This window comes from Agelaius tricolor, unplaced genomic scaffold (assembly GCF_023055355.1).
Source record: "Agelaius tricolor isolate 1412-34295 unplaced genomic scaffold, bAgeTri1.0.p SCAF_17, whole genome shotgun sequence".
Taxonomy (NCBI): domain Eukaryota; kingdom Metazoa; phylum Chordata; class Aves; order Passeriformes; family Icteridae; genus Agelaius; species Agelaius tricolor.
Window position 1 is genome coordinate 9,664,099 of NW_027269277.1, and position 22,086 is coordinate 9,686,184.

General features: G+C 38.8%; 1 protein-coding gene across 6 annotated transcripts in view; it reads left to right on the forward strand.

Moving 5' to 3' along the window:
• The window catches only part of GRIA3 (glutamate ionotropic receptor AMPA type subunit 3), a 145,340-nt gene that overhangs the window by 22,451 nt on the left and 100,803 nt on the right, over nt 1-22,086 (forward strand). For all 6 annotated transcript variants that reach the window (XR_011681565.1, XM_071442408.1, XM_071442409.1 and 3 more), the window contains exon 3: nt 12,030-12,269. Coding sequence is in view for 5 of the 6 variants with exons in the window: in XM_071442408.1 (XP_071298509.1) it covers nt 12,030-12,269 (240 nt within the window). In the remaining variant the exon portion in view is untranslated. The remainder of the gene's footprint in view (nt 1-12,029; nt 12,270-22,086) is intronic.

Below are 22,086 nucleotides of genomic sequence, written 5' to 3' on the forward strand. Positions count from 1 at the left end.
GGTGTTGCACAGTTGTTTCAGACACTGGTGAGACTCATCTGCTTGTTCCTTGGCTGAAAAAATAAATGGGATAATTCCTAATGGTTATCAAAGACTGTTTGGGAGCTGAAGTGTCTAACTGAAGGAAGAATCCACAGAGCATTGCTCTATAGAAATTCATATTTACCTTCTGTTGTAAGGATTAGCATTCTTGTTCCCAAAACCAGAAAAGGCTTGGATAGTGTTGCAGCAACATTGTTGCTTTGGACTTCCTCCTCCTTCATTTTCCCTCTCCCTTCTAAGTTTACTCAGTAGTTTTGCAGGACGCTTGGAATTTATTGGGGTGTACAAACAAGTTGTTAGCAGATTTAGTGATTGTTGTAAAAAGCCAGAGAATCTTTTTTTTGATACTTCTAATAAAGTAATATAAAAAATATTTTCAGAAGAAAGCTTATGTTTGCTAACCATATTTCTGTATCACGTTATTCCAATGGCAATAACATAATCCAGATTTTTTTTCAAGTATCTGTGGTTCTACATTCATTCATTTTCATGCTGATAAGACCACAAACATGGTAAGATCACAGGAGGATTCTTTGACCTGCGCGATGTTTGCAAATAAGAGTTTCTAACTCTTAGGAATGGAAGTTACAGGAATCTTCTTGTTTTCTGTTAGCTCCCCTAGTAAAGGAGAGAGAAGGAAGGGCTGTATTTTGAAGGCATGAATTTGCAGGCACTTTACTGCTAGGAAAGATTTTACTAAGTAATTAGTAGACAAGAGACCAGGGAAGTATTGAAGTGTAATGGTGTAAATCAGACTAAATCATCTGACAACCCCTCATACAGCTCAACTGTAATGCCTCATGGAAGGGGCCCACCAGAGTGAGCACCATGGTGATTTGACCCTCAGCTCTGATTTAGTGTCTTGAGCTTCAGTCTGTCTGTCCATCAAAACACAGAAGCATGTTCTTAAATTTGTGCACAGAGCTTTGTCATGTAGGACATTAAGTAAAACCCTCTGTGCATGCAGAGCAAGGTGAACTAAGCTGTGGTTCTTCAGGTGTGTGTGTTCTAGAGGAAGTCAAGTGCTGCCCCACACTGCCACTGAGTCATGATACACCCAGCATTCTGATGAGGACTTATAGGATCTCTTGATCCTAGAACCAAAGGGCTGCTAGTCTGGCCTTGATATGAGGCAGTGAGCTCTTGTTTGTCAAGGGAAGATGTGGGAAGAGCCCCACTTCTCTATCAGCATCACTCATGCCCCTGCAGACCACAGCCTCATGCTATTGCTAATGATTAATGAGATTGTTCTCTGCTTATGAATGTAGCAGCATCTTGTGGAGCACAGAAAATGTATGTGCACCATGTTAACATTTTGCTATGCAGGTGGCTGAGAGCAGATTTTAAACCAATATTTAAAGCTATGACATGGTGTCCAAACCCTCTGAGATTAATAAATAATTCCAAACTAGGTCTGTCTCTCTTGGCCTCCCCTTCCCCCTCTGAAAGGGCAGCAATCACTTAAGAATTAACACGTAGCAGTGTGACTTTTCTTTCACAATCAGGCTTTAGCTGTACCATTTCCATCAATTTTGGCTTCCACATTATTCAGCTGTGCACCAGACAGCTCTTTTGTTATGTGCCAATTAACCCAGCTTGATAAATAGTGATTATGCATAATTCATAAAGAAAAATATTCTTGTTGTTTCCTGTAAATAAGGCACTGGCTTAGCTGAGGGTACTGGTCTGTGAAATACTGTCAGATGTGATCATGAAGGTCCAGGAGGCTGGTAGCAAGAGGAATTCTGAGGGCTAAGGCAGATAGAAATAATATCAACAAAAATAGATGGGAGGATGTTTTGTAAGAGCAGTTGGGATGTTGATGTGGTATTTCTGTAGTTTGCACTTTCAGTGTGAATAAGTCTCTCAGTTCTAGTCCAGTTTTCACTGAATTCCATGTGAACTTCTCCAGTGGTACTGGTGGGTGCTTTATTGGACCCCTAAGGAGCATCTTCAAATAATTTCCCTGGCTCCTGAAGCCAGTTTTCACAGACATCCTGTTTCTGCTTCTGCATTAACAGATCTGAAGCCTCTCAGACTGATCAGCTGACAGCAGTTGAACACAAGGGTGAGAATTGCATAGCCCCATGAACTTTGAGTAGAAGAGGGGAAGAGATACAGAAATATGAAATCCAGTCCACTGGTCCAAGATGTACTTACAGTGACAGTGCTTGCTGGAATACCATTGCAGAGCCTCCAGGAAAGTGTGAGGGACAGTTGCTTTGGGTAAGCTGGGCTGTCTGTCAGCCAGCACCATGCTCTGCAAACATAGAGCCAACTGGAAACCCTCCAGAGCTGGAGGCTGCTTGCACAGCTGCTGTTTTGGCATTTGCATCCCCTTTCTCCTTGAACAACCTTAATTGTGACCTTCACCTCCTGGTGAATTTTACCCAGCTCAGTGCTTCAGGTGTGTTGGCCACTTTGCCTCTTCTCTCATCCTCTGTAATATATCCCCACAGGCCTATAAATGGCACCACCTCAGCAGACTCAGCTCATCTTTCATCACACTGCCAGAGCCTTGTTTTGATTTATTGCCTCTCACCACAGTGGCCCAGAATGAAGTCAACTTCTGAAATCACTTAGGAAAGGATCTGCTGAACAAGCATACATTTAATAAGATGCCTCTGCCTTTTTACTTCCTCCACACTGAGATGTTCCAGTGATAGAAGAAATCCCTTCAGAGTACTGGGGTGCTGGAGATGGCAGCTGCTGATTCACGGCTCTGAGGCACAGCATTGCCTTCAGCTGCTGCTCCTTGATTCAACCCTACATTCTGCCTAACATCCTCAGCTACAAAATGCTGCCCTTTTCTGATGGGTATGATTTATTTTTTTCTTCATACCACAAAGCTCTTGCTTTCCTTTAGCCTGTTGTTTCAAGTATTGTTAAGATAGATTGTACATGAAGAAGGTAACAGTTGTGAAGTGAGTACTCCCTGGTCTACCATATCTTGTTAAGTTCATGTTAAAAACACTTTTTTGAACGTGTCTTTTTGTTCCAAGGCAGAATGCTTAATGGCCTGTGGAACTCTTATTACTCTGAATATATTTACAGAAACATTTGTGTAACTGTTTTTGTTAGAATATGCATGTTATTAGAATATATTGCCTGCTTGTAAATAAATGGCTGATTAAGTTTTCTAGTATAACTGGACAATTTTTGAAAGAATGGGGGTTTTCATATTTTCTTCCTACCAACATTTTTAGAAAAATTGCTTTGGAAAGTAAGAGCTACAGTTACAATCCAAAGTGATCAGAGCAAGCAGGCATGACATACCATATTAAATTAAAAGCATTTCAAATGGTGCAACAGATGGAAACAAGTTATTTCACTTGAGTGAGTGTTACATATTTGTGTTGCATGCACGCTGTCCGTGTTTCTGCAGAGATTAGTCACGAAGCAGGAGCTGGATATTGGATGTGAGGAACGCAAATGATCGCTGTTTGCTGTGAATCTATTTAGACTCCTGCAGAAAGCTTTGACAGTCCTCTGGCTCCCTCACACAGGTGTTAGCTCATCTCCCATGGTTCATGGAGAGAGGAGTGTGTGTATGTGTGTAGGATTGGCTAAAGCTTTTGTGCAGGTCAGAGCTCAGTGAACTGCTTTACATCCACTCATTAAGTCCCTAACACTCTCTGAACCTGAGTGAGGCCTGTGCCATAAATCTTAAGCATGCAGGATGGTGGAGCTGCAATCAGGAGCAGAGCATTGGCATTGCACGTACGGCTGCTGTTGGCAATGCACTGATTATCCTGGAGTAGCTGATCAGAAACATCTCTTCAGCAGGGTATGAAAGGCAGATACCAATGTCTTTCCATTCTCTCCAGCAGTGAGTTTAACTGTCTGCCAAGAGAAGCCTCTTGTGCTTCTCCTGCAAGCACTACTTTGGTGTCAAGACCACCATAGGCAGAAAGCAGAAGAGGTCACAAATAACATAAATCCACAGCATTTACATCAGACTTCTATAATAGTGTTACAAAGTCTTCTTTTTAAAACTCTTTGTTTAAAACTGTGTGGTATGTTTTAATAGCTTTCCTTTAAAATGGATGCTTCTTGTGAGCAGCTTGTGGGGATGGTGAGATCAGGATGAAAAGTGTTCTGTTCACAGTAGATTGTGAATGACCAGGATGGGTTTAAGAATAGAAAGCTTGGCTGTATCTGTGGTGCCTGGTCTGGGAGCTTGAACTCCATCTTGTACAGACACAAGCAGGATAATGTAGTATTCTGATCAGCACGTACCTAAGTATAGTCCTGAAGTATTTAACACATTTTTTAAATCATCTTTCAAAAAAAAAATCAGTTGATTTTTATGGCATATATATATCTTCTCTCACCTTTAATCCATTCTAAGCTTAAACCCCTATTTTATTTCTTTCAAACTCCAATGGTTTATAATTCAGAATGAGTCATGATTATCTGACTCACAGCCTTTCAAATGTTCTAATAGTACTCATAATCAATGGTATGTTTTAAAGAAATCAGTGTGTAACAGGGATTGCAGGTAAATAAAATCCTTTCATATTGTGGTCCTGAGAAGAGGCTGATACTTCTTGGCTGGATTGACTCCTGGGTTTCTTCCACCATCAGAAATGTCATAATTACAGAGATTCTGAATAGCCAGTGATTTTTCTTTTTTTTTTTTTTTAATGAAAACTGTGCACTAAAATTTGGTAGGTTTGTGGTACAAAACTCATTTTGTGCTTGAGTTTTAACAAGATTTTACAGGAAAAAAAATATATTTGGTGGGGTTTTTTTTAGCTTTTTGGTCAGTAGCCTGAAAACAGAGTTAGTTCAGACTCTACATCATCTTAAGTTTGGATGTAGCTTGGGAGCTAAATGGAAGTGAGTAGAAAATAGCAATATAATAGCACTGTGTTGTTGTCTGTTCCCAGATGCTCAGGCTACCTGCAGTACCTTCTCAGACTAGAGCACTTTTCAGAAAGTTAAGCACAGCTTTCTCAGTAAAATCAAGGTTATGTTCAGCCTGTCTTACAGTTTGGTACCCAAGATTGCCCTTTTTATTCACATATTAAACATATTGGGTAGTTTTTTAAATACCAAAGCCTTAATTTGCATATATATCAAATTGGCAGTTTGGGCCAGAGGGGTTTTTATTCTGGTTTACTTTTATCTGACTGAAGCTGTGCTAATGGACAAATACCCCCATTGTGGCATGTGTGAGGCTTGGTGCTGCTGGTGTTCCCACTGTTACAGCCCAAGTGGATTGTGTTTGTCATTGGCAGCTGGCATTTTTCATACACTCATAAAACTCACACAAACATTTCAGTTTGAAGAGAAGATCCCACACACAACAAATTCATGCACATTGTTAGGGTTTTATTTGACCACAGTCATATCTATAAAAGCCATAATGTGTAAAGTTTAATGGGTCAAGTATGTCATAAGCAATTGGGCACACTGAAAAAAACCAAGGTTGTGGCAATGAATGTGTACAGCACTCAGCACCAAGGAACTGTAATTGTGATTGGAGTTCCAAAGTCGTCTTGGAAAGCAGATAAGAAATAAAAACTTCTTTAACAGTGTGTGATGGACTTAGGAAATGGTGACTGAAGTAATCTTCAATAGGATCTTGACCAGATTGTTCAAGGATGCCTGGATCTGAACATGTGTTTAGAATTACTTTCCAGTAAATGGTTTCTAAAATATGAATGGATTAATCCTTATGCTTTTCATTTACTATTTAATATCCCCTCCTGCTGCCAGAACATGCTGTTTTTATTTTATTTGCTCTCCTAAAATGAAATGCAAACTGAAGCGTATATATTTGAGGACATTAGGTAGAACAAAGCAAGTTGAGTAGTTCTTTGTAAAAAGAACTAGATAAAACATTGCAATTTCATCATTGAGAAAATTGATGCCATAAGTGAAGTAACAGGAGTAAATAATGGTTTTGTTTTGTGCTCTGCTGTGAGGTTTTGGGTTGGGTTTTTTGTTTTCAGGGGACATTTCTTTGTTTGTGAGGGCATATCTTTTTCTAGGTCGGGTGGGAAGTCATGTTATAGCCAGTATCTCAGGAAGGTTCGTATCCAATTTCAAGTTGTAGCTTCCTTGGTTCCCTCCTGCCCCCAGGAATTTTCACTGTTAACTGTTCCAAGAATAGCTGCTTTCAGAAATGCATCTTCTCTCACCTGAATTTTAAACAATATTTTCTTCATGACAGAATTCAGTCTTAATTAAAATGTAAAAGATGGGTTTTATTGGCTATAGGTAAATGCAGTTCACTTAATTTTACATTTTTAATATGATGGGCCTGTCTTTAAAGGAAGCTCTCAAGTCTGATTGCCTGGAGCCCCCTGAAAGTAGCTCATTCTGCATTCAGGGGCACTGCTGTGCTGAGCTCCTCAGGGCTCAAGGTAGAGAGAGTTGTTGCTTTTCATTCTGTGTATTAAAATGAAAGCAAAAGAAAGTAGTAGAGGCATTGTCTGTCTCTCGAAGAGGAAGGCTGTATTGTTACTGTAAGAGGCAATGTTAATGGTAACCCTTGCTTTATTACAACGAGGAGGTCAGGATGGAGCCCTAGAAAATGGCAACTGCTCTGAGGTAGGCTCCATCTTATTCCATTGTAAAGTAGTCCCATTAGTCTGTTGGCTGAGGCTGGCAGTGAGAGTTGTCTGGAATCCAAGACAATTGGCAAAAGGAAGTGGAGGGAATAAAATTATTTCACAGCTGAGGAAAATGCAGAACACAAAGCTAAGGAAGCAGCTTGAGCTAATGTCAGCTGAGACAGAACTCCTACAGCACTTTCCCTCCCAAGAGCTGGGGGAGTGTCACTGAAACAGGTTGACAGTGCCCTGTGACACAGGGTGACTGTGTCACACCTACTTTATAGGAAATTGGAATGGACAAAGGGGAAATTACTTGCTCATAAAAAGAGTAATGAAGGAGGAATGGTGTCTGAAGTATTGTAACCTCCAACCCCTGACTCCAAAACTGCCAGGCTGTTGCATCCTGGGCTGAAGTGCACTGGATGCCACACCTGGGAGAATCCTGCTGACTTTTACAATTCAGCCATAAATTATATCATCCAGTGGAAAAGCATGTATTACATTCCACCAGTAAAATATCTCTTTTGTTAGCTTTATACATCTTGTATTTAAACAAACAAAATCCAAACCTACTTGTAAATGTTCCTAGTAACGCTTCAGTTGTTTATAGTAAGAACTGGAAGAAAAAAAAAAAGGTGTCAGAAGTTTTGACTTTAGCTTCTAGGCAATAGACAGTAGAAATGTCAGGTCTTATACAACCTTGTTGTGTCAGGAATAGTCACAGTCACTAAAACATAGAAAAACTAAATACCATTAGAAAGCAAAAATAAATTTTAAAAATACATAAAACATCTAATAACTTAAGTGGGGCATCTTTTGAGATTCTGGCCTGCAGCCTTCCTGGGATCTGAGTGCAAAAAAAAAACTTAGCTGGTTAATCTTAGCAAGTTTCAGTGGTGGGCCTGATTTGACTGGAGGGAGGATGAAAATGCAAGTAAAACATGTCTGGGTTCATTGGGTTACACTGATGCTTAGGATGGCTCAGCTGCTATTCAGTATGGAAACGAGGATTTCTATTTATTTGGCTTCAGTAGTTGCACTTTGTTCATTTGGTTTTGGGGTTTGGGTTTTTTAGGGTTTGGTTTTGATTTTTTTTTGCTTGGTTGGTTTAGTCTTTTGGGGTTTTTGGGGTTTTTTTGTTTTGTTTTGGGGTTTCTGGTGTGGTGGTTTTTTTGGATTTAATTTTTTTTTAAGTTAATTCTGCTTACTACTGTTATCACTCTGCCTCTGAGCATTTTCCTTCCTTGGCAGGAAACACCAGTCTGTCATGACCTGAAAGTTTCTTATCTTTTCTTGACATGCTTGAGAATTCACAGGCTTGTCATACCATCACTTTCTCTCCTGCACACAATGGCATGTGGCAGCTCACTTTGAGAATAAGTCCAGTGTTAAATCTCCGTTAATAAATACTCACCTTGCACCTAATGCCAAAATAATGGCTTATCATGATCTCCCATTGGAAAACTGCTGCTCAGGACCTCTCTCCCTTGTTTGTAGACATTGAAACTTTTTCAGATCAGGTTATAAAGCAATTTGGTTATGTGCTGTCCTTGGAAACAGATGTGCATCCACATAATTAAGAGCAGTTTCATAGCTCAGCAAAAAAACTGCTTTTTTTCTTGAGGAATGAGATTGAACTAGGACTTGTCCAAATAATCTCTTTAACAGCCAAAGTATGTGTTTGACCATCTGTATTTTTTCAAATAGGAAAAAAACCCAATAAATCAAGTGCGATTAATTAAGGAAAAATACCAAAATTCTTACTCAAACATGAAAGTTGTTCTAATTGTCAGTAGAAAGTAGTTTGTAAAAAGAGCTTAAGGCTAAGGCTTAGTTAGTCTTTTTAAATTTTTTCTTGTGGCTCAGTGATGTTAGAATAACAGTGGAATTAAAATGAATGTAATTACACATTTGTTTTTTGGAAAACAAGTAAAAATATGACTCTGGGTTCATGGATATTCTATAGGTTTGTCTGATTACAGAGGAGATTAGGTCACAAACTGTGTGGAAGACCTAATGCTACAAAAATTTAACAAAACTGTGAGTTAAAAAATGCAAATGAACATTGAGGACCAAGATAATTGGCCTTTTCGCTTTTCCTTGTAAAAACAAAGTTTATTTTGCCTTTTAAATAGGCCAGTAAAACTAAATTGGCATCCTACAGTGCAGAATAGATAGTCAGGAATAATAAGCTAATAGTAGAAGCTAGTCCATCAAAGGGTTAATCTTTAAAACCTGCTGGGAATACAAACCTGAACCAGGAGGTAGTTGCATTTGTTAGAATATATTTTTGGTGATCCTCCAAAATCAGGAGGAAAAATAATTGCAAATACTCTGAGGATCAAATCAGAGCTCTCACCTCCATGCAAGCAGCAGCTCCATGTTGGCTCCAAGGTGTTACTTGGAGAAGGTCCTGCTTAGTCAGGTTGTTCAGAGTCTGTTTTTTTTCTCAGATTATTCACCAATTGTTGATGGGCACTTTGCATAAACGAGCACAATCTGCTGTGAAAACAAAGTTTAACTCAGTTGAGTCACAGTTCAGACGTATTCCTTAGTTTTACACCTGATAAGAAATAATGGGTGGATCCAGGACTTTTAAAATGCTCTTGGTTTTTTGGATCAGGAGATCTTTGAGAATATTTGTTTACATTGCAAGAAGGGATGATTCCTGGAATACTTGCTTTGTCTGCAGTACAGAATCTACATAAAACTATGCCATTAATACATACATGAACGAAGCTTGATCTGTGAGGGAGAGGCTCAGTGTATGTGAGGAAACTCTCTCCATTAATCCCGTTTTGCTGATTATTCCTATGGAATTAGAGGATTTACACACCATTTCAATGATTTGGAGGCTGCCAGATTTTCTAATGTAATTTTTGTTTTTCCCTTTTTTCCATCTGTAAGTTAATGCTTTTTATTTGTTACTTCAGCAGATAATTTTTTATGGTAGCTTTTCTGCTTTATATCCTGCTGGTATGTAGTTTAATGAAATGCCTTTTTAAACAGCGTATTTAATTCCTCAGTCATGCCTCTGGGAATAAATTCTTACTGTATTATAACTTCTTTTATATCTTTTCTTTTCTGTGGTTGATAACCTCTGCAAACTTTCCTTTCAGAAATTGCCACCTCTTATTTCCTTTCTGTGTCTCATCAGCTGCTCTTTGCTGCTGGTCATGTCCTGTTCCAGTGGCTTAAATACTTAAGGAAATTCTTTAACAGCGTTTCTAGTTTTTGCATCCAGAGCTTCAGGAGGAAAATCAAATTTTCACAGCTGACTGCTGATTTTAGATGTTCTCCATGATGCTGTGTCAATGAGCTGATATTGTGGAGAATCCTTTTTGAAATTACTCTTACAGTTTTTAGTGATCCTGAATCATAACATTTATGGTGGAAATGTGATGGTATTTCAGAAGTAGCAAAGCTATACATTTATGTGTAGAAGTCATGTCTTCCTTACTGGTAATTACTTGGTTTTTTGCAAAGTTAAATATATGCAGTGTTTTTGCAGAAGTTTTTAATGGATGTCTTGGTTTAGAGACAAGTTTTAGGAGAAAAAAGCCTGAAAAAGGGTGCACAAAAGGCACAGAAAAGGATTGAATAAATGCTGGAAATTGAAATTTCAAAACCTTAACCCCCACCCCTGCCAGGCCTGTGGCCAGGGGGGCAGAGATGGGATCTGTCTCCTTTGTCTCGGGGAAGGAGAGCACGGGAGCTCACGCAGCCACTTGGGCAGAATAGATGGGAACCTTTCTGGTGTTGGTCTCCTCCTCACAGCAGGCAAAGCTGCTGGGTTTTGGTGTCCTTTCCTCTGCTGGCTTGGTCTCTCCTGGGGCCCTGACTGTCCAACACAGCCCCCACAGGCTCCCAAGAGTGGAGAGGAAGAAAAAAAACCAACAGGCCAAAACAGTTCAAATGGAAAAAACAAAACAAAACAAAAAAAAAAAAAAAGAAAACCAATCAACACAACCAAACACTGAAAGATCTCTACTGGAGTCCAGAGAAAAAGGTGGGGAAAGAAAGAAATTAAGCTTCTTGCAGAAGCAAGCAAAACTAATCCAACAAAGGAGCAATGTAACATCCTGGTCCATGGTGCATGGAGCACGCCCTGTGAAGAGCTCCAACAGAGCCTTCACCTGGGGTTCCCAGGCTCCAGCCTCTGGTTCATATTAAATCTACAGCAGCCATTCCTGGGCATAAAGCAGAGGATTAGGGAATAGAATATCACCATAAAATCACCCCAAGACAATGGGGCTGGTTGTAAATTGTTGTTAAATCCAGTTTTGACAACTGAAATTGTTAATTGCTAACGAATGAACGTTCTTCTGGGAAAACTCTTGTCATTACAAATGGGCCTTGCTCATCCCTGTTCAGCAGTGGTATGATTAGAAGTGCTGCTGGGCTGTATTGTATTGCAGTTGTAGAGTATTTTTATAATCCAGAGCCCCAGCACCTCACAGATCAGGCTCCCTCTCTATCTGTGACGCAGACTCCCTCCATGGAAAGAACTCAGGGTCAAAAGAACCTTGTGCCTTTCCTACAGAGCTGAACAACAAAGAAATTCTTTTTCCTACAATGCCCGTGAAGCTGGCCATGTTTACAAATTGAAATGCTTTCATTTCTGTCCAAAATGGTCATTGCTCAATCTCTATAAAGGATTGGAAATACTTCATTATTTTCCCAGATAAGTACATTTTGAAAAAAATCATCTTTGTCTGCATTTTGATTTTTTTTTTTCTGGTACAAGATGAGTTCATCAGGACAGCAGAATAGTTAATGAATAAGAGCCTTCAGCTTAAGGGATATCAGCTTTAGTCCCATGAAGCAACAATAGGTGCTCCTCATTTGTGTTGTCATATAGTAAGTCACAGACTTTATTACTCTGAAAGATTTTAACACTCTGTTAAGAAACCACCATAATTCCTTACTGAAAAAGACCACACAGAGATTTCAGAGTTGTGGACTATAAATGAATCATACATCCAGATTTCTTTGAATCAGATCTGAATCAATTTTGGATACTAGGAAAAAATATCCCTTAACATTCTGACTTTAAGGTAATCCTGACATTTGTCATGTAGCTCCTCACAGAGTTCTCATGGTGCTGCTCAAGGAAGGAAAGGTATTTTACAGACAGGTAATGCTTATTTTTAAATAATAAAGAGAGATTAGTAGATTGGAGCAACACAGGACAAAACACAACCCAAAATAAATGTGTTCAGGCCAGTTTAAATGCTACAAAGGTGGTACAATTGATTGCTACACTGAAATTAGTACATATTATCTCATTAATTCACTCCATCTGCTGCATCATCCAGAATAACTTCAAGAACGGTTGGAAGGCTTACCTCCAATACACTTCAAAAGTTTGATTGTATTCATTATATATCAGATTTTAACATCCTTGTCTGTCTTTCTTAGTCTGTTCACAGTTCTCCAGAGGAGTTTATGCCATCTTTGGATTCTATGACCAGATGTCCATGAACACCCTGACGTCGTTCTGCGGCGCCCTCCACACGTCCTTCATCACCCCGAGCTTCCCGACAGATGCAGATGTGCAGTTCGTCATCCAGATGCGGCCAGCCTTGAAAGGAGCCATCCTGAGTCTCTTGACTTACTATAAGTGGGAAAAGTTTGTGTACCTCTATGACACAGAACGGGGTAAGCACTATTATTCTGACTGATTTCTGTTTCACACCTTGCTAGCATCAGTATGTGCAACCCAGTTTTCTTTGGAATGGAGGTAGAACTTTCTGATGGTCCTAGAAAATGAGTTTGTTCTGAAGGAGCTAAAATGAGTTGATAAATAAGAAGGAGGCATCTTCATGTTACTGATAACTTTTAAGGAGATTGTCTGAGAATAGTGCTAGCAGAGTAAGTATTCAGCTGGCATGCCTGGTTTCCACGGATCTGCAGACTCCACACTTGCCAGGGTGTTTCAGTCCTTGCTAAATAAATAAGGTCAACACCATGCAAAAGGCTGATAAGCAGGACCTTCCACTGTGCGTGACATTGCAAATCCCACACCACTTTACATAAATGCACATTTCTCCTGTCACTGGACAAAGGCAATAAATGCTAAGATACACTCTGGAGATGTCTAAGCATTAATGATTAAGTGTCGTGTGTAAGATCTCTGCTGTAGTCCAGAGAAAAAGGTGGGGTAAGAAAAAGCTTCTTGCCTAAGCAGGCAAATACTAATCCAGCAACAGGAACAATGTAACTCAGCTATGCTGGGCTGGAGATGCTCTAGATAGCTCACATTCCAGAGACAAATTGAGATACATGTCAAGAATGACCAGAGTTATGTTTAACTAAGTGGAAACATATTAAAACCAGTGTGTTCACACTTAATTGTTAACTATTAATAAGCAGGAAATGTAGCAAAATCTGTCAAAAAAAATCTCAAAAATCTGTCAAAAAGAGATCTAGACATCAGAAACCATTTTCTGTGAAGAATCTTTCAGCTGCCACCTGCTCTGAGTGTATTGAATTTGCTGAATTTCCTCTGTTACAGATTTCACCTGGGTAGCATTTTTTATATCAAATAGATGTGCCACTGCCCTTCTTACCAGCTTTATGATTTTCGACTTCAAGAAATTTTTCAGATCAAAGGATCTCAATAGAGACAAAGAAGCTTAGACTTTGTTCTTGGCTCCAATGAAAATATTTCCTTAGGCTACTTCATGTTGTTAAGGATCAAGCCTTCAGTGGGTGTGCTTTTCACGCTGAAGAATAGTAGCATCACCCAACTAAAAACCCAACTGAAACCTAAAAACTCATGTATTGAAAAAGTAATTTTCAGTCTGATTTAGGTGAATGCCAAGCATTTCAAATTTTCTGACTGATTTGGAGGTGTTAACTATTTCTAGCACTGAAAAACCCTAGCTGTGAGATTTAGTAGGAAAATATGGAGAAGTTAAGAATGCCATTACTTCCAAAATCTTGTAAAATCACTACCCATAAATCTGTTTTTCTGGCTTAGTCCACTTTTAAATGAAAGCTCCTGTGAATAAACAATTTGTCTGAGAAAAAAAGGCTTATTTGATGTGGCCAAATACAATGAACTTTGAATGTGTGATGAAGTAAAATGCCCTTAGTTCCAGGACTGATGAAATTTACCATGATTAAGGCTAATAAAGTTTGCTTTGGGAAGAGTTTCATTCAAGAAATTTGGCACTTTAGACTGGAAAAATCATCCAAAACAATAACAGTTTCACTAGAACTTGTCTAGACAATATGACTGTTGGACTAAGTGAGATAATAAAGGGAGTCAGGAGGAGGGGAGACTTGCAACCTCAAACGTGCATTTATTTGCAGTTCTCAGTGTGCACAATCTTTAGGTAGACACAATCTGAATTTATTATGATGGCTAATCCCTTTGGAACACTTTACTCATCATCTTACAGTGACTAACCAAAATCCTGTTGTGCACCTCCAGCATCTCACAATGGTGTTAGGCTGACCCTGTGTCATGTCAGCCATTCTGACTGTCAGAGTGACAAATCTGAGTGAGATGACAGTGAAGGTCACTGTAGGATTATAAAATGTAGCACAGGACAAGAAGATAAAGGACAGCTGGGTCTTTAGCATGGAAGAAACATCAGTACATATAGGAAGCTTGGTGATGGGCTTTAAGTCGTTTGGGATAAACTTACAACATCTTATGATATCCTAGTTGCTGCTGTTTGGTAACCTATCTACTATTTGCTAAAATGGGAAAAATGAACAGTTTATTAGACTCACTTACTGCTATTTTAGTTTAATTCAAAGAAACTTGGTAGCTATCCTATTGAGAGTTTTAATTCTTCTAGTATTATAATAAATTAGGAAGTTTACTATAGGAGAGATGCAGGGCAATTAGGTACTGAGAAATGGAGGTTAGATTCCTTTGAGGAGTGGTAATCATGTGTGACCTGAAACATTTGGCAATTCCAGTAAGTTCACCAATTTCTTCTGATAGACCTTTAAATACCAAAAAATCCCCAAAATCTGGACAGTAATAATGGGGAATGACTGCTTGTGTCAGGTAATGAATAGACTGTGCATGTTCTTTTGCTGAGAAACCCAAACACTAGAGCTGTCCCAGCTTTTAATAATTCCTTTCTTAGATACTTAACTGCTTTGGGGCACAAACACTGTAGAGAGAATGTGTTGAGCAGTTAATTGTCATTTCCTGAGATAAACTCTCATTTAAATAGTGCATTTCTAGGAATATTATAAACTCACTGAGAACCTGAGTAATCACTAAATATCAGACTATTCTTTCTTGTGTTCAGTATTATTTATGGACTGAACTGATGTAAGTAGCTTTACCATATTCTGCTGAAGTGAGCCACCAGGTATGAAACATTGCATATATCATTAATACCACCGCATATTACACATGCCATACAAAATTGAGTGAAGCTTCTTGTGGTTTATTGAACTCTTTTGGTTTAAGCTTAGGAAAATGCAGCTTTGTAAAATTGTTTTCTTTTTGTTCTTTGCCATCAAGTCGTGTAATTGCATGGTTTCCTCCTCAGTGATATTATGTACAATACTGTGATGTTTGGCTCCTGCAATGAAGACAAAAGATAAATCTCAAACAATAGAATAAAATTAAGATGTATAATTACATAGATAGGTGGTGGAGCTTTTAATCAGCTGAGTGTGTACATTGTATATACTTACATTCTTAAGTATAAAATAATATTTTCTGTTGCTATGAGATGACTGCTGATTGTGCTCTAAATGTATCTTTATGTGAAGGTGTAAAATTCAGTTTCTTGAAAACTGCTAAAGCACACAGGAAAAAAAAGGTGAGATTCATTAATTTCACCAGCAAGAAGTACGTCTTATTGTTATTTTCAGTTGTTAAACTTATTCTTCTATGAAGAAACAGAATTTTAAGAGAAATACCAATTCACATTTCTCTTCTAGTATCACCAGGAAAAACCCAAAATGTGCTTTGCAGAGAGCAGTGATGTCTTAGGAAATGGCTGCTAAGAGAAGAAAGGACATTAAGTGGTGTGTAGAAGAAACAATCATATGTTCACTCCATGCCACATGATTTTAGTTCATGTGAAAGTGAAAGGCAGGGTTGGTTTCTGTTTGTGTTAACTCACATCAGTAAGTTGACGCTGTTGGTTGCTGTGATGCGTGCAAAATATCTGATTAATTGTATGGTGCTAACTGCCTCAGTGGGCTTCTCTGGAGCAGGACTAGGGCTAATTAAGATGATGTCAGGATGAGATGAGGTGAGGTTATGTACAGAAAGCTATTAAGAATTTAGGTAGCACTTTTTAGGAAAGTCACCTTTTGTATCTCATGCTGAGGATTGTTTCATCAAAACCCTCAGGTTTACTTTCAGTCTTCAGCTCTGTCTCTTCTCTTGCTTTACTTTAAATCAGATGTTCCACTGAATTCAGTGAACTGAAGTAACACAGGTGTGAGTGTATGCAGAGGTAAACTTGTGGCTTTCATCATCATCTTATTGTTGCTTGAAAGTGCGAAATACTTCTTAATTATAAAAATGGTATGGTGAACTGTAATACTGAAACTTTTGTTTATTTAAAATTTCATAATGTTAAGTAACATTTTGGTTTATTTTTGCCAGAGAAACACAGTTTTGTACAGATTGTTTGCTTTCCATCTGTCAATGTAACATGGATGTTTTTCCCTAAGTTATTTTGATTTGTCATACCTACTGTGCACAAAGACACTTATTTCTGTCAGGCAGATCATTTAAACAAAACCACACAAAGTGATTTCTGTAATTTGCATCAAGTCTTCATCTTCAGGTCATAGGAGTCATTACAAGACAGGAAAGTGGCCAACTGTAAAGGACAGCTGTGTTTTTAACATGGAAAGCTGTGTCCTTAGCATTTTGTGTAGTGCCTTCCTACTCAATGGCAGCTCAGTCTGGACAGAGGTATAGAGACAGCACAAGTTTTTTTGGGGGGTGTAACCAAACCCCTCACTAAATCTGAAGTTATTCTGTCATTTGGTTTTGATTTAGTCTATCAGTAGATATCTAGCAAGACCTAAAGTCAAGGGAAAAAAGCCTTAATAAATATGGTTATTGTTGGGTAGTCTTTTTCTCATTGGCTAGCAGTAGCTAGATGAAGGCTGAGGCAGGGAAATATTAATCTAATGCCCCAGGTTATTTGGCTAAAGAGAGTTGAAAATGTCTGCTTTGAAAGCACTTGCATCTTTAATCCTTACTGCTACCAAAAGACAAACATTTGACTTGAATGTAATGGATAGGTAAGGCTACAGAAGGCCTCAAAATATAGGTTCAGAAAACATGACCAGTCCTATTTCTTCTGAATATAAAACCTCCTGGTACTCTGTTGCATAAAGAAATGCCAGATGAAAAGAGTGGGGAGGAAGAAAAAGGTACAACTGGAAGCTTTTCAGTGATCATGTGTAAGGCATCAAATTGCCTTAAATTGGGTTCAGTGCAAGGCAATGAGGTCTGATTCCCTGCTTCTGCTGAAGACAAAGAACAACTCTGTTGAGTTCTGCTTTTACAAAATGAGGTTAGTTATCTATTGCTATCAAAGAACAAGACACTTCTGTACTGCTTTCTCTGGAGAAAGGGAGCTGGAGCTGATAAAAAAAGTGGTATGTAGAACCAGGCTCATTATAGCTTCCACAAAATTAAATTGATGGATTTTTATTTTTTTTAATTGAGTTGCATTGAAAGCTACTCATATATAGAATGTAACTTTTTTTTTTCCAAAAATGTGGGGTAGGATTCATTTTTATGGAATCTAAAAGTACTTGGTAGTACCAACATTCTAGATATTTTAGAATGTTGGGTTCTGGTGGACCAACTCTCTCCTGAAAACAGCAATGAAGAATGTAAACTGAGAGAGTGACTGACTCCTGTTTATAAGCACCTTCCATCAGCAGAGAGGTGCAAAAGAACTCGTCTTTCCACATAGCTCATTTCTTAGACTCTCTATTGTCTTTCTGCATGTCAGGAAGTTTTATTTTATTATAAAGATCATTCTTCAATGAAGGAAAAATAAAAATAATGGTAGTAGCTACACCAGCATTAGTAAACCCTGAATTCAGCACCTGCTGTTCAGTCAAATGTCAAAAGAATTGATAGCTGAGCTGTTCATTAACATGTTTATCCTTCAGAGCAGGGGAGTTATCCCACTAGCTGAAAAACTTCTCTGAATCCCTTACATAATGAAAAAAGAAATTAACGCCAGCTTCCATTTTTCTCAGAATTAAACATGGGCTTGGTCCATTTGAAAATTATAATTCTTGTTTGGTAGTATGTTTATACCTGCTTAATTCTTCTCAGTTGTGCCTGTGAGGTTGATGCATTGAATTTTGCTTACACTTTGAAAAGTATGAAAGGTTTGGAAATTTTGACATTTTCTTCTGTAAGTATCAGTGTGTGATGAAGAATAAAACAACATACAAAGCTTATTTGGGAGCCTATAAAATCAAAGTAACCTATAAAAAACAGCCTACAAAAAAGTGACCACAAAAGGGAGGGTTACTACAAACTTTGATTCTTCTGAGTTTTTTGGCTCTTTGTAGGTATGTTTTGGGCAGCAGCCCAGGATCATGGGAGTGACATGGAGACTGTAACAATTGCTGGCATTTAGGTGGCGATGTAAACTGTCTCATTCTCCTTTCCCACTTTACATGGTGAAGGGAGTCAAATCCTGTCAAGACCTCCCATGTCAGAGGACCAGGTGTCAAGGTCTCTATACTTTAAGACTTGCATGCCCCAGTAACTGCCATGCAGAAATTATCTTCTAGGTCAAAACCAACTTGCAGCATGGCCACAAAATGTGGCATCTTTTGCATGACTTTGCTTGAAAGGAGGTGATGTAGTTTCAGGTTTTCATACTCTGCTACAACAGAGAACACACACAGTGTAAAAGATCCTTTTGATAGAATATCCATTATTTAGATTTAAAGAACAATCATACTCAATATACTTACATGCAATAGGAAAATGATCTTTTTCTTTCACTATTGGCCTTTTGGGCATGAGTGATTTTACCATCTTATAATACCTAGAACTTATGTTTTTATAGGGTTTAAAGTCATAGATACTGCTTAGAGATGTTTGTATAAAATGTGAGTAATTTAACCTCACAAGGAGACAAGCCTTGACATACTTATTTAGGGCATATTGTTTCATTGCTTTCAACAGTCTAATGTATGAACCAAAGCTCTGTTCAGGAAACAAGCCAGGACCTTAATTGAAATATTTCAGGATTACTTTACTGTTTGATTTTACTGCCTAAATATGTTCAGGAATAATCTGAGTCTGAACAGTTAAATCTAGCTTTTGATGATCGCTTTCCATTTATTTCTTCGGAAATCTCTGAAGTCTCATACCAACTCCTTTTATCTTGGTCTCTGTGGTACACAGATACAGAAGAAAGCCCTTTCACTGATCCTTGCCCAAACAAACATTGAGACCCTGTGTGGGAGAATGGATGTTGGCTGGGTTTTAGGTGGACTGAGAGCCTTAAGCATTTTTCTCCTGATCTTTCCCATTAGCTGCTATTTGTTTAGCTTACCCTGGTAATCACTTAAACCGTTTTACTAGCTTAGGAACAAGAGGAATGGATCAACTTTGAAAGTCATCCAGCATGAGATGTATCATGCTGGCAAGGTGCAGCTTAAGACCAGGAGCACAGGGTTCATGGGGGTATTCTGTATGGCAGCTTTGTGCCTCTTTTCAACAGTTGTGTACACACAGTGGCCTCAGTTTGGTGTGGAGATGCCTGAGCCCCATGCCTGAGCATCCCTTGAAGCTGTTGGAACACACACTATTGTCAGCGGTATTTTCCAACAGGAGAAGCAACTGCTCATATACAATATATTTGTATATATTGCTCCATGGAGCCTCGGACAATAAGGAACTGTGTCAGCCCATTCATATTGGAAAGGGTATTACAGTATCCTGGTATCCACATTCACACTGAGTGTGAATCCAGTTGTGTTTGAGAAAGTGCCAGAATCTGTCTTGACCTTATGTGTCATAAACCTGAGGCAGAACAGTCTGGATACAGAGTAGGAATGGGCAGGTTCAGGATAAATGATGGCTGGAAGTCTAAAGCTTGTGGCTGGAAGTCTAAAGTATGTGTCCATCCCTGTGCTCCTAATAAAATCAACCAGAACCCTCAGGATCATGAGCTGAGGCCCTGAATATCTTCTGTAGTTTACAGGAAAACCAGCATTGGTTTTCCTACCGCATTGGTTTTTTTGCTACTTACCAATGTCTTACAGAGATAAGTCTGCAAATTATTGTATTTATAAACTGAGTTGGGTAAATGCATGCCTTTAAATATTTATCTTATCATAAATATGCATGTTTTATCAACTTTTGGAAGAGCCGTAACATTTGATTTTTTCATTTTGTGCGGAAGTAATTTAAGTGGCAGATGCTTTTGTTCTCAGTTGGTTTTATGTCTGCAACAACAAGGCTTAAATGGTCAGAATCTCACTTTTCCAGGTTTCCTGAAACAAAGCCAAAGTTTCAACCGTTTCCAGGTGGAGGTGGAGCAGGGAGGGGCTGAAAGGATAGGTGAGAAGCATTGTTGGCCCTTTTGCGATGAGCCAAAGGCAAGGACTTGACAAAAAGCCAAGCCTTAGAGGTGATGGACAGGCTTTGCCTGGAACCAGAAGAGACAAGGTGGAATTTGTGGATCCTGGGAAGGAGAGAGGACTTTTTGGACTAGAAAGGAAGTCTGTTGAAAAGAAAACCTGTATGCAAAAGACTGAGGGTAAATTTTTATCAAACCTGTTTGTTTAATCCATCTCACCCAGCAGATCTAGGAGTGTCTGAAAGTTATTTTTCTTGTGTTCGTTACTTTGCATCTATATGTGCAGCACAGCTTTAAAAGCTGAAAGTCTTTGGAGTCTTTAGCATATGGATGCTCCAAGAAAGGCAGGCTGGCTTCACCTGGGAACTTGGGCTGATTCTGTCCATGGAAGTAAACTGTCTTGCTGACTTAAAATCTCCATAAGGCAGCCAGTACTCTCAGTGGGACTGAAGAAAGCAGCACTGTTTAATACAAAGTCAAGACGAAGCCATTTTCAAGTGTGTACCAAAAAGAGATGTGTAACATTACATTAGTATGTGAACTTGCCTGCTTCAGTGCAGTAGCATGTTCTGGCTATCACAAGTTTTCCAAAGGAAGGACATTTTGACACCTTGCTCCTTAGTGCAGTTAAGCTGGCAGTTACATAGCATGTTAGTATTCTTACAAGTTTGCAAATGTCATCACCTTTCTCTGGGTCTTGACTCTGTTTGCTCTTCCTGTGCATCTTTCTTCACCTAGAAATTGGTCTTTCTTAGCCTGAGTGACTGCTGCTGCTGCTGGCCCATGGTATTTATGGAAGAAGGGTTGCTTTTTATCCACAACAAGGGAACAGGTTTGCAGCATACACTGGGAGAGACTACACCCTTCTTGGAGCTTGGTGTGGTGGTGAGAAGATGGTTTTCAGCCCAGGCAAATGAACCATTCACCAGGTGAAGAACTTCTGTGGAGTGAGCATAGGCTGTTGTAGCTTAATAGAATGACTGTAATAGCTGGAAGTATCTCCAACAAAGGAGATTTCTTCAGTGCTTGAGAAATATATGAGTAAAATGGAGTATCTCAATGAGTTAGTAAATCAAAGCTTCTCCTTCCATAGAGTGGCCTCAGATGCTCCAAAACAGCTTCTCAGATGAGCAATGATATGCATGTCTCTGCTAAAAGAGACTTCATATGCAGTTTGAATTTCTTTTGATACAGAACTATACCATGCTGGGTGAATGGTGTGTAAGAATTTAGCTTTGTTAAAGCCTTTGTGCTTTTGAAGTACTTTTCATTTGATGGTCTCAAAGAGCAATGAGAGAATGTTGTATGCAAGGGGCTCCAGTCCTGTTTTTAGGATGGAAGATTTGATGTACTGATCAGCAGGTTAACAACCTGGTCTTCATCTGCTTACATGTACAGAAATACCTTTGAGTTGAAAGCACTGTGAGCTTTTACTTAAGAGATGTGCTGAATGTCATGCTGGAAGTCAATGGCCATGGTTACTAATGAAAAGCAGTTTTTCATGTTCCTGCACAAGAATTCCTTAAGTTTTACCATGAATTTCCCTTTTCACCTAGAAAAGTACTTGAACCTTTGAAGAAAGTCATCATGGACTACTTAGAATCTTTGTATTTAAGGTAGTTATTAAAAGATGTTTGCCATGGAGTTTATATGAACAAATCCATTGGTGATGTATTCAGTACTTTCCTTCATCTATGACACTTGGCCAATTTAGATGTAGGCTCTTCTTTCAGGCTTCAGAGAATTTAGCAAACTAGTTTGACCATATGCCTTTTTCTTTCGAGAAAATATCAACTGTTTTAGTAAACATAAAAATTACTTGAGTGCTTTGTAGAAGGAGAATAAATGTGAATGCATTTGACAAACCCACTCAGCTAGCAGGTAAAATGACCTTGTATTGTATTTAG